General features: G+C 38.2%; 1 protein-coding gene across 2 annotated transcripts; it reads left to right on the top strand.

The window, feature by feature from the left end:
• Positions 1-34: 34 nt before the first annotated feature.
• Positions 35-15,244, top strand: dalrd3 (DALR anticodon binding domain containing 3). Of its 2 annotated transcripts, XM_056260882.1 has the most exons (14): positions 35-380; positions 1,082-1,386; positions 1,468-1,778; positions 2,869-2,927; positions 3,028-3,129; positions 4,305-4,369; positions 4,481-4,539; positions 4,689-4,771; positions 4,844-4,970; positions 5,729-5,787; positions 7,522-7,638; positions 7,794-7,862; positions 14,556-14,612; positions 15,030-15,244. In XM_056260882.1, exons 1-13 carry the CDS (start codon positions 180-182, stop codon positions 14,574-14,576), a joined length of 1,578 nt encoding a protein of 525 aa, XP_056116857.1. In that variant the 5' UTR covers positions 35-179; the 3' UTR covers positions 14,577-14,612; positions 15,030-15,244. The 2 variants fall into 2 exon arrangements, with proteins under 2 accessions (XP_056116857.1, XP_056116856.1); XM_056260881.1 differs by lacking the exons at positions 14,556-14,612; positions 15,030-15,244 and adding an exon at positions 8,466-8,843 and having other exon boundaries at positions 36-380.
• The last annotated feature ends 43 nt before the right edge of the window (positions 15,245-15,287 follow it).

Below are 15,287 nucleotides of genomic sequence, written 5' to 3'. Positions count from 1 at the left end.
TGCATGAAAATGTGTCCCCCTCTTACCAGCGACATTTCTTAATGTTCCGGTACCTATACATACATCTGTTTTTATTGGTGATCAATGTGAGCAGAGCACCGCAGTGCTGCTACAGTCAGTCTCAGTAACAATCCGCGAGTTCAGGCACTAATAACAATGTCAACATATTGAGCCTAATCATGGAGGAAGCAGTGCCTTTTAGCATCGTGTCCACTGTCAAAGCGCTGAGCGGCGCGTTGCGGGGAGATGCTGAAAATGAAGCCGAAATCATCCGCGAGCGAGAGAAGCTATGGTTTAAGGAGAGCAGCGCCAAAAACCTCAGAAATCGCGACTTCTTGTCACCTAACACGGTTCTGACGACGTTGTACGCGGGTGGAGAGGTCAGTCTGAAATATGTGCTTATATGTGCGTTTATTTATTTTCTACGTTATGAGCTCTTCTGGCCTGCATCAGTGACAGATGCGCTTCTCCGCATGGGGATTTTACGCATGGCTTGAGGCACCGTGTTGGATGTATCAAGCTTTTGCTTGGACGTGTAGTTATGCATCAGAGAGAGTGACTGACAGAGAATTGTCAGAATGTATGCCCGAGCTCTGTATAGACACGCAGGGCGCCAGCTAGACTGTTGACATTGGTCGCATCGACAAAACATTTGAACCCTGCGGCAGAAATGATTAACTCTTCACTGCCCGTGACATCTGGGTCAGGGTATGCCAATAATAAAAATAACACGCATTTGGAGAATCGCAAAGTCATGACTTCCTGATTCTTTAGGTCATTTGGTCTCAAGAAACATTGTTTGGTTTATGTAGTGTGAATAATTCAATGAGTTTAAGGCGGTCAAAATGTAAGACATTTTTGGACGTAAATGTTTTTGATTGAAGATTAAAGATATTATATTTTAAAAAAAATAATGATTTGTGCAGATAAGTCATTTATAATGAACCCTTCCGTAAAAAAAAGAAAAAGATTTGTCAATTTTGATTTCATGGTGATGTTATAATCTTTGCATTCATGTTGGTTTTGTGCATTTTTCGAATCACCTAACCATTTTCAACAAAAGTTTTGATTTATTGTCCAGGTTCCCTGTGATGTTCTCAGTGGTATTTGCTCTCTTCGTGGCAGTGGTGTATTGCCGATAGGAGCCACTGAGGTGACAGCAGAAGGGCTGCGTGTGTGTGTGGATCGCTGCACAGCATTCAGACGTGTCTTATGTGGAATAATGCCATATCTGAGACCTGCTGCTCAGAGACAGGGCTGTGTCCTCATCAACTGCCCTGCCCTCCACACCAAACAAGCCGTGCCATCTCCCGATACACTAGCTCTGGGGCACCTACGAACTGTTCTCATTGCTGACCACCTCGGGGCACAGCTCAGAAGACAAGGGTATGTGCTTTGACTTTCATTATCTTGGCATACATTTGACCAAAAGGGGAGAGTAATCAACTCTTTCTTTATTCCATTTAGGTACACTGTGTCCTTTTGTCCAGCCTTGCCACAGGAGAGTGACATTGTGAACTTCCTGAAAACACTAGGCATTGATTGGCCGACAGTCCCTGTCAGCTGGACCAACGAGGACAGGGAGGAGAAGATGAAAAAAGCTTTAGAGAACTCGACCTACAGAGACAGAGAAATGGAGAGGGGAAAGAGGAGAAGTAGGGGAGAGGAAATAGAGGGAGAGAAGAGAGGGATAAAAGAGGAAGTTAGGATAAACCTTAAACAAGTGGTACAGGACGAGAATCTTCAGGGTTATGATCCCAGTCTTGGCACTTGCACAGGTGAGCTGTAGTACCTGAGCATGTGTGTGTGTTTATTAAGGCTATAACGGGTTACATTTCTCATGATTTGGCTTAGATACAAGATCTGTGTCTGTTTTGTCAGTAAATGTCATTATTAGGGTTGCATGAGGATATTTGATGTTGAGATTTTAATTGTATTGTATTTTATTTTTTACTGTTATTTTAGCCCTGTCACTGGCCAATACATCAATTGCTAAAACTGATTTTTTTTAAAGAGATATTTTCTATTTAATTTTCTTTTACAAGCATTAAGCAATATTGGTTGGTTATCGTGTGATATTGAAGCTTTTTTATTTTATCACCATTAGTCGATATTGGTTATTTAATTGTGCATATTATTTCCTCTATTTTTACTTTTAGATTAGGCTATTCCTGCAATCATCTTAACACTCACTTAAATTTGATTCAATAACACTGGTAGTGGTAAATGTAATTTTTAGCAAATCTCAAAATAAGTATTGATTTAAAAAAAAAATTATATGTTGTGATGCTTTAATATAAAATATTTTTTTTATATTTTATATTTATTTTTTATATATTTAAAATATTTCTTAAATATATACAAGCATGTGTGTGTATTTATATATATAAAATAATTATACACAGTGCACCCACATATATTATGTAAAAAAACTTTTATTTTGGATACATGCTTGTATATATTTAAGAAATATTTTCATGTATATACTGTATATAGATTTATATATAAATTATATTATATATAAATATAAGTATTTTATATATAAATAATATTTTTTTCTTAAATATACATGCATGTGTGTGTATTTATATATATACAAAATAATTATACACAGTGCACCCACATATATTATGTAAAAAAAAAACTTTTATTTTGGATGTGATTAATCGTGATTAATCATTTGACAGCCCTACTTAAAATATATGGAAATTACATAAGAATATATAGTTACTGGCTTTTAAGTTATGTTTTCAAACTAGTTGCACCAGAGGCATCAAGATGAGATGAACTGAGTCATTCCTAGTGTCTAAGTGACTGATCTGTTGGATAGCCTCCGCTTTCCTCAGTCAGTGATTTCTCTCTTTTCAGTGCAGAGAGAAGCTTTGTGTCATCTGGCCCAGCTGGACAGCGCTACTGCAGATTTCCCTGTGAGTTAAAAGAACCCTCTGTCTGGCTCATCTCCATCTGCTTTAAATTATAGTATACCATGTTTTAGATGGACACTTATAATGGATTTCTGTACTTCAGGTGTCTACGACAACAGCCCTGCATGTCACTTCCTGTCAGGATGAGTTTCGTCAGCAGCAAACAGCCATGCTGTGGAGAGCAACGGGTGTAACGGCAGTGCAGGTTTCACACTCTGCTCACACAGACACATTTGCCCATCAGCTGTATCAGCATGCTTTACATGCTAAACAATTGTTTTCTGTATATTCTGTCCTGTAACAGGAAGATTGTTTGGGACATATCGAAACACTCGTTTAATTCCCCCCCCAAATAGGTTTTAGTACAGAGCCCCGCACATGACATGCGGGAAAAAATATATATAGTGGCCACTAGGGCTGCAACTAATGGTTATTTTGATAATCGATTAATCTGTCAAATATTTTTCCGATAAATCGAATAAAATATCTAGAAATTATTATACATTAAAAGTTCATTTTAATCCATTATTTTAAACAATGTTATTCCACATCGTGCCCAATGCTGTCCTCCAAACAATGTGTAACATGAAATCAAATATTGTGAATGTATCTATGTAGGCTAAGCTGTACATTATAAGAAAAAAGGGTTAAAATACAAACATTGCAGTCTAAACCAAAAAACAGCTGATTGCTTACTATTTTTAGAGCAGAAATTAAATGACTAAATAAAAAATTATAATAAACAAAAACACAAAGTTGTTGTGTAAAAATGTGTGTTCTATTCTACACGCTCCGTCTGTTTGACGATTTACTAAAACAAAGGAACGAATTACACAAATGAGGGAATGAATTAGTAAATTGTGGCCACCAGAAGAATTTGTTCCCCCTTATTTGACTAAATCATGGCCATGTTGTAATTTGTTCCCTTGTTTTAGTTTAAACAAAACGAGGGAACGAATTAGTTACTAAATGTACTAAAACGAGGGAACGAATTCTTAATTCATGGGAATGAAATTCTTAGTTTGTGGCCACGGTATATATATTTTTCTCCGCATGTCATGTGTTGGACTCTGTATTCGTTACATCACAGCTAAAAACCATGATTTGCTACTACCTAATTGATTGCAGTTGGAATTTTGGTGAGGATCAAGCTCATTTAAAGAGCATTTGATTGGATAAAAGTCTGATCAATATTTATGCTCCCCTTCCTGGAAGACTAAGACTTCATTTTAAGTTTGTATATTTGTTTAAAGTGAATTATTTTACAGTTTTTTGCACAATTTCTAGCTCAAACGATGCACAGTTGGATGTGACTACATTTTAGACCATCTCTGTTGGAGAATTATTTAATTGAATGATTGCTCTCTCCCTCTCTATTAGAGATTAGTGATTTGTGGTCCAGTTAAAACTCCCGGCGTTCAGATGAATGCAGCTCAGTATCTTCAGTAAGGGAAAACTTTAGAACAGCAACTCTACAACAGCTCTTTGTAATTCTATATTAAAAAGACTACTGTCTAAGTCTGATAATTACAGTGTTTGTTTGTGTACTGCTGTAGGTTAAGAAAAGCTCAAATGAAAGAAGCCTCAGAAATGAAGTATGGAGACCAAGTTGAAGGTGTGTTTATCTGTGCTTACCTTTTTATCTTAAAAAGCCACTTTAGTGCATGTAGTAGCTAAATAAATGTTTGTGATGCATGTTAATACCAGATTTAAACTGCGTCTGTGTGCTTGATAACGATTTACTTCTTCCTTAAACTATTTTAGGTCAGACATGGGATGACATCATTAGAGTCATGACCTCGGCCACCGTGAGGTTTGAACTGCTATCCACAGTACACACTAGTCCAGTGAGTATGTTTGTATGTGCATGCGTGGAATATATTGTCCTGCATCAGGGATGATTGACATATCTTTTTTAGGTGACCTTAGATGTGCAGCGGGACAGTGGTGTGTCCACAAAGGGCCCTAGGGGTGGAGTCTTTGTCATGTATAACTGTGCTCGTCTTCATACACTCTTCAGCAGCTACGAGAAAGGGGTGGAGCAAGGTAACACACACACTGTAGTGTTTTGACTTGTGATTTATGATCAAAGTAATAATGTCAAGATAGTAACTTGGAGAGGTTGTTTTTTAAAGCGTATGCAGTATGACTACACCCAAATCTTAACAATCTTCTGTTGTATACATGTTTAAAGTCCAAACTTTATTAGCCAAATGGTATTTTTTTACTGCTAGTTACTGTTCTAAAACTAAGGTAAGAGAAAAGCAGCGAAAGATGATACATGTGGTCTATAACTATAGACAAAATGTAGATGAAATGTACAGAATATAACAACGATAGGCAATAATATAGTCTGGCAACAGAGGTGCAGAATTCTAGGTAACACTTTAGTTTAGGGTCCAATTCTCCTTATTAACTAGTTTCTAAGGAGCATGCTTATTACTAGGATATTGGCTGTTTATTAGTACTTTTAAAGCACATACTAATGCCTTATTCTGCATGACCATATTCTACATCTCTTAATCCTACCCCAATACCTAAACTTAACTACTACCTTACTTACTAACTATTAATTAGTTTGAGGCAAACGTTGTAGTTAATATTGTGAATTGGACCCTAATCTAAAGTGTGACCGAATTCTGATTGGTTGTGATGTGTACAATTTTGTGATTTGACTGAAGTAGAGAAATCCATTCCCATCTTTCTCCATTGGGTCTTTTGATTAATTGCACGTTAGTAGTAATGTAACAAAAAATATTGTGTCTATTTGTGAATAATATCCATGTTAATTTTGAAATATGTAGGTCTTTATCCAGAAATCCCTGGAGGCACAGAGCTGGACTTTTCTGCCCTGAAAGAGGAGGTAAAGCATTATGTAACTAACAATTCTGTACAAGCACACTCAAACATGGTCATATTTTAGGGGGCTTTCACACAGTTTAGTTCGGAACGGGGCACGGTTCGCATGAAAAATCGCTAATGTGAACGCTGTCATGGGGACCTGGGTGCGCATTGGGGTACCGAACCCGAGACTTCCTACTGCCGCGGTTCGCGTGAATGTGAAAGCAACACGGACTCGGGTGCGCACTTGTTCAGGATGTAAAGTAACCTGCGCATGCGTTTTAGCTTATTGTGATGTATTCAGTTAAATAAAACACTTGTAAGGAGGGATAATAGTGTTGATGTTGATGATTTACCTTGGATACGAGCGAGAGCGAGCCTGCAGTGTATTCGCGCATAGCGCGTGGAATCAGGGCAACAAATTTTGAAATCCACTGTCTTCTCAAAAGAGTCCGTTTGCAAGCAGCAGAAGGCCACCGTATGTGACACACGCACAGTAAACCTGTATTGTTCACTCAACTGCGCATAATAGCAGCGAATTAATAAAAAACACAATCGGTCTTTGTCAGACACGTGGGTTTGTTGTGTGTGACGTCACCGCAGGCGCCATTTTTGAGGTATCGCTACTGACTGTGAGCATTGAAGAGATTACAAGAGTAGAGATAACAAGTAAATAACTCGCAAAACTGAAGAAGCACAAGAAAACCGAGGAAATGCGGTACCTCAATAAATATGGCAGGTACCGTTATTTGGAGAAATTGTCATCCATTCAGAACATAGATCCATATGAGCTGACTGCAGTAAATTGGAGTGCTGATCCCGCATTGCTTTCTCATCCTCATACTGGGATATTGTCAACTATCTTGTTTATGGTATAAGCGCATATACCAGTGAACAATTTAAAAACTATAAATCTCTTAAAACCCACGGACATTTTACCAACGGCTGAGTACAGGATTTATTTACATTCCCACCGAAGGACACAGTAGTAACAGCAAAGATAGGTTTGCTGTATTGATGATGATGATAATGTCATGTTAAGGATGGTTTAGTTTTAAAAAATAATGAAAAACACAATTCTCCAACAACAGAATACCCCTGCATCGATACCTTACAAATGGCGGCTACGCCCCATAATGCACTTCGTGTATCACGAGTGTGACGTCACCTGACAAAGACCGATATTGACCCGCGTTCTGTTTTCTATCATGCGCCGTGCACGTTTGCGATGACGTAATGCACGCAAACGCACCAGGGTCCGATAGAATCAAGTTGAGTGTGAAACTAGACCAGTGTTTCTCAACCTCTCCTGCAGGGACCCCCTGACAGGCCATGTTTCTGTTTTAACCCTGAAATGGCACACCTGATTCAAGTCATTAAAGGCTTAATGAGTAGTTGACTAATTGATTAATTGAACTATTCCTACTCTAATTACTCATTAAGCCTTTAATTACTTGAATCAGGTGTGCCATTTCAGAGTTAAAACAAAAACATGGCCTGTCAGGGGGTCCCTGCAGGAGAGGTTGAGAAACACTGAACTAGACCAACGCTGCGGGGCCCGGGGGGCGCCTGGAACAAACGCTCTCGGGCTCAGACCCCAGCAAACGAGCCCAGTGTAAAAGCCCCCTTAAGTATTCAAGTTGCTATGTATAAAGACATACCAAATGTATTCAAACAAGCTCTGTGTTTGTGTTTCTATGATCTGGTGGCATAGAAAGTTGTTGATATGATGGTAATGTTGCCATTTCATTATTAGGGGGAGTGGCTTCTTCTCTTCAATTACCTCATTCCATTCTCTGAGCTGCTGGACCAATCAGGACAGGTCCTGGAGCATGAAGGGGGCGGAGCTAGAGTTAATTTAAGAACAGAACAGGTACTTATAATGTTTCATTGCTCGGATCGTTTTGTAATGTAAATTTATTTCCTTTATTAGTATAATTTAGTCTTAATCTCAACCAGTCATATGTCATATTCTATCTGTGTCCTGGCTTAATACAGCCTTCCATAATTGTTTTGTTTGTCCTTCAGGTGTGCAGATTCTTGGTGTCTCTCAGTAAAGATTTTAGTTCTTACTACAACAGAGTTCACGTCCTTGGGGTAAGATATTATTGGGTCTGTTTGGTTGTTTGTGAATCAGTTTAATTTCAATCAGTATTTATTTATCTAAGGATAATTCAGATTCCGTTACACTCTTTTTATGGCCCAGGTGATTATATGATTTAAGTCCTTTTCACACCAATATCTAACGATAAAGAAATAATTGTAAAAAATGTTCTAAATGTAAAAGAATAGCAGAGTCCTATTCCTATAATGATAACGACACAGAACATAGTTTCTATTTCTATATAGGTGAAATCACTTTCGGAATGATTTTTTTTTTTCTCCAGGTAATGAACGATAAAAAGAACAGCCAATCAGAATCCATTCTGCTTTAAAGCGCTCAAGCATTTAAAGCGGCAGATGACAAAACTGCACCACGTGCTTATAAAAAACCGAATGATATTGTGCATTGATGTAGACGTTAATATAGTTATCTTTATAGCTTTTGTTCTTGGTGTGAATGGGCCTTTAAGTCTGTATTTTGTATATTTGTGTGTGTGTATCAGCATTTACAATGATTAATGTAATTAAACAAGTTCACATAAAGTTCAGGCCATTAACTTTCTGCTCCTCCTCTTTCTCTTTCTCCCCTCTCTTTAGGAGCCCCTGCCTCATCTTTTTAATCAAATGTTTTGTCGTTTATTGTTGCTGAGAGCATTAAGAGAACTTTACCACAGCGCCCTGGACTCCCTTAACTTGCCCCCAATCCCCCAACTATAGCATCTCCACTGCAGACATTATACTCGAATATTCACAAACTCTCTCCCCTAACAGCCAGAACCCTTCCATTTTACTTGGTTATTACACTTTCTCCTTTCTCATACCCATAATTGCCTGACCACTTTGTCCAAATAGTCCAATATTCCTCCTGCCCTCCAAAAAGACTGTTTTAAATGTCATAGACACAAGGCAGGATAGACCCCAAAATCTGTTACTCTTCATCCTTTCATCCAAAAAATTATTTAACCAATTTTTTTGGGGGGAAAAATCACCCCTACAAATGTCAACAAGCAAGATGCTTTCATTCACAGTGAATTTGAATTTTCCTGTACCATATTCATAGATTCTGCCCTCCTGCATGACAATGTATTCTATGGTATAGTATTTAATGAGTGTAAGAGCCCAGCTCTATTTGTTCAACTCTGAACACATATTGACAGTGTAGCACAGTTGTTCTCACAGTCTGATAGATGCGCACACAATAAGGTATCCGTCACCTCTGTTTCTGATTAGGAATCATGTCAACAGGGCTGGCTCTTTCACACAATCATTTAGTATTCTTGAAATGTCATGATCTGGGATGCTACTTCCTTGAATATAAATATAGTCTTATCTGTACCAAATATAAAGTCTTAATTTTAGAGTTTCCCCTCCTGTTTGTGCCACTGTAAGTGTACAGGTGTACTATTGCGAATCCTTGTGTGCCATACAGAGTGTTTCACAGATCTGTGCCACATGTCATAGTATTCAAAACGCTGAGAGTACTAAACACGTTTTTCTCACACTTCAAAGTTTTTGATAGTGGTGATCTCACTCGATGTATTTTAAAAAGACAAACCCACAGAAACTTAATAATTAAAAGAGTGTCTAATTAAAAGAGTGTCTGCCTCAACCTTTGAACTGATTGTTTTTCAAGTGTGCAAATGTGTGACTATACCTGTCCTGTACACAAGTCTTTTACCTGTGCAAAACTATTTTAATGGTGTGACTTTACAATGAGGTTTAATTGGTTTAATAAGGTAACTAACAATGAACAATATTTTTTTAAAATCTAGATTGTTTATTTATTCATGTTTGTTCATAATACATCAACTAATGTTAATTTATATCATTCAAATTTGTTTGTTTTTTAGGTGTATGTAGAAATGAAAATGACCTAGATTAGCAAATGCTGTAAAAGTATTGTTCATTGTTATTTCACACAATTGCATGAAATATTATTAATGTATAGGACTTGTTTATGTTCATGTTTATACCAATGCCATAATTATTTTTTTATGTTATCAGATAATATTTGGCCCATTACATTTATTTAAAATATTTTTTTACATTTTACTGTATTTTTGATCAAATAAGACATTTCAAAAACATTTACAAAAAAAAATCTTTCTGAACCAAACCTTAGAAGGGCAGTGTAAGAAAAAACCACGGGCATTTGTGCCTCCATATTTAAATATCTTTGGCTTTTTTTGCACCACAGGTTAATATCTGGTTAATTTCTGATACTGCCTAATACTGAATCCAAACTCATCAGTGGGTTGTATGGTTTGAATATTAATGAAATATGAAGTGGAGCCAGAATTATGACCATGACCGGCATGACTAAACATCCCATAATAACTTTGAGTGCAGCTCGAGTTTGTAATATAGTGCTCATCTGCAGGACTGAACATTAATAACAGCCACACTGCTAGAAAATGGCAGTGCAGCGAGTAAATGTCATTTGTTGGTTTAAACTCTAGAATACTGTCAGCCACGCTGGCCATCTGAAGTAACCACGGATATATCAACAGTTATATGAAGGTGTAATACCGTAGTCTACCCACCAGAGAGCAATCTCGATTTTAGCTAAATCTTGTTCGTTGTCTCTCCCTCTTATGTGGCTTAGGGCTTGTTAGGCTGTCAGTCATCATCACTGCTGGGCATCCCTTGAAGACAAAAGAGGGAAGATAGATGAAAAAGGACTGAGAGAGAAGAAAAGGAGACTAGTGCGTGAAAGGAGTTCAAAGAATGAAGGAGAGTACGCTGTGTAATCGCTACAAGCAAAACGGCTGTCTTTTCAAAAGGTGTGTGTGTGTGTGTGTGTGTGTGTGTGTGTGTGTGAGCGAGATGAATGAATGAGGTCAGAAGTGCCCATGGGAATTAAATGATTTTTGTAGTTGTCAGGGATAGGAAGAGGGAGAAAAGGTGGGTGGAGGAGGGGTGGAGATGATTGAGGAGAGTGATATTGATGTATGTTGTTCTTGTTGACTGGTGTGGAGCCCTAGACAGGAAATAACAGTGTGAAGTGGGTGTGGTTTGTGGAGTGCTGGGAACTGACACATGGAGATAGATTGTTACTATTGCTGCGTCCCAATTCGCCTACTTATACTACGCCCTAAAAGTATGTACTCTTTTTGTGAAGAAAAAGTACATACTTTTGAGTGTGTAGCAAAAGAGTAGGCAAGCTTTGGGACATACTACTTCGTCATCTTTAACGGACAGATCTGTCGCGTGCATCCTATCACCGTAAACTGCCCTGCATGTCAATCATCTCGTCACAGTTAAAATCCTCCATTCAATCTTATATAACTTCTTACCATTTCGCCGATTTCGGAGAGAAATGTTGTGGCACGTTCATCTGCCAGTCGTGGGTGCTGCTGCAGATGCAATATAATGTGGACAACATTGAATAAATACATTTTCGTCAGGTTAGATACTGTTAATTAATCACTCAAACCCCTTTATCTAAAACTCATAACCGTCGGACTCGCGCGTCCTCCATGTCTGTAGTTTTTGAACACTTTTCACTCGTGTTTGTAGTTCTAACCGAATCCTCATCCAGCGCGCGATGGGTTGTGGGCAATATCAGCCGTTAGAGTGCGCATCGATCTGCACTTCGGATTCTGACCGGATATAGTAGACCATCCGGGTCTCTTTGGGACACTCATTTCAACATACTACGATTTGGGACGTACTAATTCTATTTTCGAATACTATTTAGGACGGATAGTATGCGAATTGGGACGCAGCATATATCTGTAAGTGTCGCTCTAGCAGAGGTAATGTCCTTTGTAAAAGTGGCCTCTTATTTGCAGTTTTAGGTAGACCGGGTTTTGTCTTTGACTTGAAGCACATGCAAGGTCCAAAATGAACACTCAACAAGCACCATATAGAAGTAAAAATTGGCTTTTGTGAGCATCTAAAATGGAGGATCTCGCCAGTTGGCCTGTAATTTTATTAGGAGCTGTTAATCCATTTTAATCCTCTTTCACTTTCAGTCTGAGCACAACTAACAGGCTTTTAGGAAATCTGAATTCACTTCAAACATTGTGTTCACACTCAAACAGGATTAGGTCTGATTCATATCAGGGTCAAGTCGACTCATGCCCTTCAGCTGTTGACTGAAGCTTGTTCAAAACATGGCTTACATTGAATTCTACTAATTATACTCTGAACCTTGCTGATGTAAATTCAAATCGAAGACTCGCACGTCTTCAAATGACTTACCTCAAATGGAAAATGTAATTGAGAGACAATGACCAATGCAGCAAGTGACACAATGACCTGCGCTAAATAATTCCACTTTAATACAATCCAATATACACTACCAGTCAACTGATTGGTCAATAATAAAATAAATTCCATTTCAAATAAATGCTTTTCATTTTAACTTTCTTTTCATCAAAGTATCCTGTGGGCAAAACTACCATAATTTCCACAAAAAAAGCAAAACTGTTTTCAACATTGATTAATATTAAGAAATATTTTTTGAGCATCAAATCAGCATATTAGAGTGATTTCTGAAAGATCATGTGACATTGACGACTGGAGTAATGATGCTGAATATTCATATATATATATATATATATATATATATATATATATGGCCAAATGGCATGTTATGGCAGATTAAATTTTTCTCAAAATATTGGCAGGTATTGTATTATTTTTTTTGTATTTTATTCTCAGCACTCACCTAAAGGACTATTAGGAACATCTGTTCAATTTCTCATTAATGCAATTATCTAATCAACCAATCACATGGCAGTTGCTTCAATGCATTTAGGGGTGTGGTCCTGGTCAAGACAATCTCCTGAACTCCAAATTGAATGTCAGAATGGGAAAGAAAGGTGATTTAAGCAATTTTGAGGGTGGCATGGAGGTTGTTGGTGCCAGACGGGCCGGTCTGAGTATTTCACAATCTGCTCAGTTACTGGGATTTTCACGCACGACCATTTCTAGGGTTTACAAAGAATGGTGTGAAAAGGGAAAAACATCCAGTATGCGGCAGTCCTGTGGGCGAAAATGCCTTGTTGATGCTAGAGGTCAGAGGAGAATGGGCCGACTGATTCAAGCTGATAGAAGAGCAACTTTGACTGAAATAACCACTCGTTACAACCGAGGTATGCAAAAAAAGCATTTGTGAAGCCACAACACCTACAACCTTGAGGCGGATGGGCTACAACAGCAGAAGACCCCACCGGGTACCACTCATCTCCACTACAAATAGGAAAAAGAGGCTACAATTTGCAAGAGCTCACCAAAATTGGACAGTTGAAGACTGGAAAAATGTTGCCTGGTCTAATGAGTCTCGATTTCTGTTGAGACATTCAGATGGTAGAGTCAGAATTTGGCGTAAACAGAATGAGAACATGGATCCATCATGGCTTGTTACCACTGTGCAGGCTGGTGGTGGTGGTGTAATGGTGTGGGGGATGTTTTCTTGGCACACTTTAGGCCCCTTAGTGCCAATTGGGCATCGTTTAAATGCCACGGCCTACCTGAGCATTGTTTCTGACCATGTCCATCCCTTTATGGCCACCATGTACCCTTCCTCTGATGGCTACTTCCAGCAGGATAATGCACCATGTCACAAAGCTCGAATCATTTCATTGGTTTCTTGAACATGACAATGAGTTCACTGTACTAAAATGGCCCCCACAGTCACCAGATCTCAACCCAATGGAACAGGAGCTTCGTGCTCTGGATGTGCATCCCACAAATCTCCATCAACTGCAAGATGCTATCCTATCAATATGGGCCAACATTTCTAAAGAATGCTTTCAGCACCTTGTTGAATCAATGCCACGTAGAATTAAGGCAGTTCTGAAGGCGAAAGGGGGTCAAACACAGTATTAGTATGGTGTTCCTAATAATCCTTTAGGTGAGTGTATTTCTGACATTATTGCCTTGGCATACAAATCAATCTAAAGGTGATGAATTACACCACCGATTTCACACATTTCTTTTTTAATTTCTCTTGTTTAATCCCCTCAAATATCAGCCGAGACTGCAGTGCCAGAACAGTGTGCCTCACCGCAGCATCTAATTAAAACAAAACTGGAGTGTGTCAAGCTTCTAGTGGTTCCAAGTAAAGTTGTGTGTGTGTGTGTGTGTGTGTGCCGTGTGTTCCGACAACATGCTGAAAAAAAATCTTTCTCAAAGCCTTTGGGTTCCCTCTATCAAACACTGAAGCTTAGAGATTGCGGCACCGTATTTGATGTAGATTTCTCAGCTGAAACTTTTGATAGTTTGACAAATTTAGACTAGCTGAAATCATTCTTGATGTGTTGAGATCTTTGAGACTGCACAAATCTGTCATTTAAAACTGTGTCAGAACAACCTCATGTGATCTTTCCTTAACCACCAAAAGAAAAAGAAAATCCTTTTTGGTTTTTGAAAGAGTAGTAGGTTGTTTATAGAAACATGGTCTGCTTTATGAATCTGTGTCATACTGAATGTATTACTTTGGCATAGTATTTTAAACAGAGTTGCACAAAATTAGTTTTAGATTGAGAGCAAGGTCTACCGAGGAAATACAGATGCTAGCACAGTCAGTAGTGTATTTCACACTCATCCAGGCATGTGTGTGTTAACAGATAAGGACCTTGTGCAACAGCTTCTTCTCTCTCCTTCTGTTGATAAAAAGGGGTTAGAATTACCTACTAACCATTTCCTGTCTCTTAATTAAACATGTCACGTTCACAGATATTCCTTCAGAGCGGATGATCTCCCTGGTCTTCTGAAGATAACAAGTCTTAAAATGTGAGTGGTGTCCCCACAAGACTCAAAAAATTTAAAAGAGATTGCTTGCTATGTGAAAAAATAATGAGCAACAGGTGTTCTTCTGACTATCTTGATATGCTTGTTGATGGTAATTTTTTTGTTTGTGGGCTTGGGAATTCATGGTTCACTGTCACGGAGGATTTATTTTTATTTTTAAATGTATTACATTTTATAAAACTTTTTTTGAAAGAAGTCTTTAATTCTCACCAAGGCATTTATTTGATCAAAAATACAGTAAAACCATAATATTGTGAAACTATTTTATTTTCATATTTTTTTATTTTAATTTAGCTCCATTGTAATATCATGTCAATAATGCTATAAATGTATTCTCTCTCTCTCTCTCTCTCTCTCTCTCTCTCTCTCTCTCTCTCTTTGTGTGTGTGTCATATCTAGTTCTGAGTCTGTCAGGCTTCAGATCCAGCAGCTGGGTGAGAAACTAGCTGGATTGGAGTTTAAGCAGGTCTAAATCCTGAGTAAGACAGCTATATACCCCTCTCATCTGTTGCTAATCCACTTTAATCCCAGTTCACTTTCACTCTGAGCACAACTAGAGCGGCTTCCAGTCGATCTGAATTCAGTCCAAACATTCTATTCACACTCAAACAGGATTAGTTCAGATTCATGTCGGGGAAGACTCAGTCGCTGACAGAT

This window comes from Rhinichthys klamathensis, unplaced genomic scaffold (genome assembly GCF_029890125.1).
Source record: "Rhinichthys klamathensis goyatoka isolate OS25496 unplaced genomic scaffold, OSU_Roscu_1.1 h1tg000180l_1, whole genome shotgun sequence".
Taxonomy (NCBI): Eukaryota; Metazoa; Chordata; class Actinopteri; order Cypriniformes; family Leuciscidae; genus Rhinichthys; species Rhinichthys klamathensis.
Note: the sequence above shows the minus strand (reverse complement) of the source record. Positions and strands in the feature narration are given on the sequence as shown.

Coding starts and splice junctions, on each gene's coding strand:
- dalrd3 (XM_056260881.1), top strand. CDS start 180: ATGGAGGAAGCAGTGCCTTTTAGCATCGTGTCCACTGTCAAAGCGCTG. Junction 1,779..2,868: donor CAGTCTTGGCACTTGCACAG/GTGAGCTGTAGT, acceptor CTCTCTTTTCAG/TGCAGAGAGAAGCTTTGTGT. Junction 4,772..4,843: donor CCACAGTACACACTAGTCCA/GTGAGTATGTTT, acceptor TATCTTTTTTAG/GTGACCTTAGATGTGCAGCG.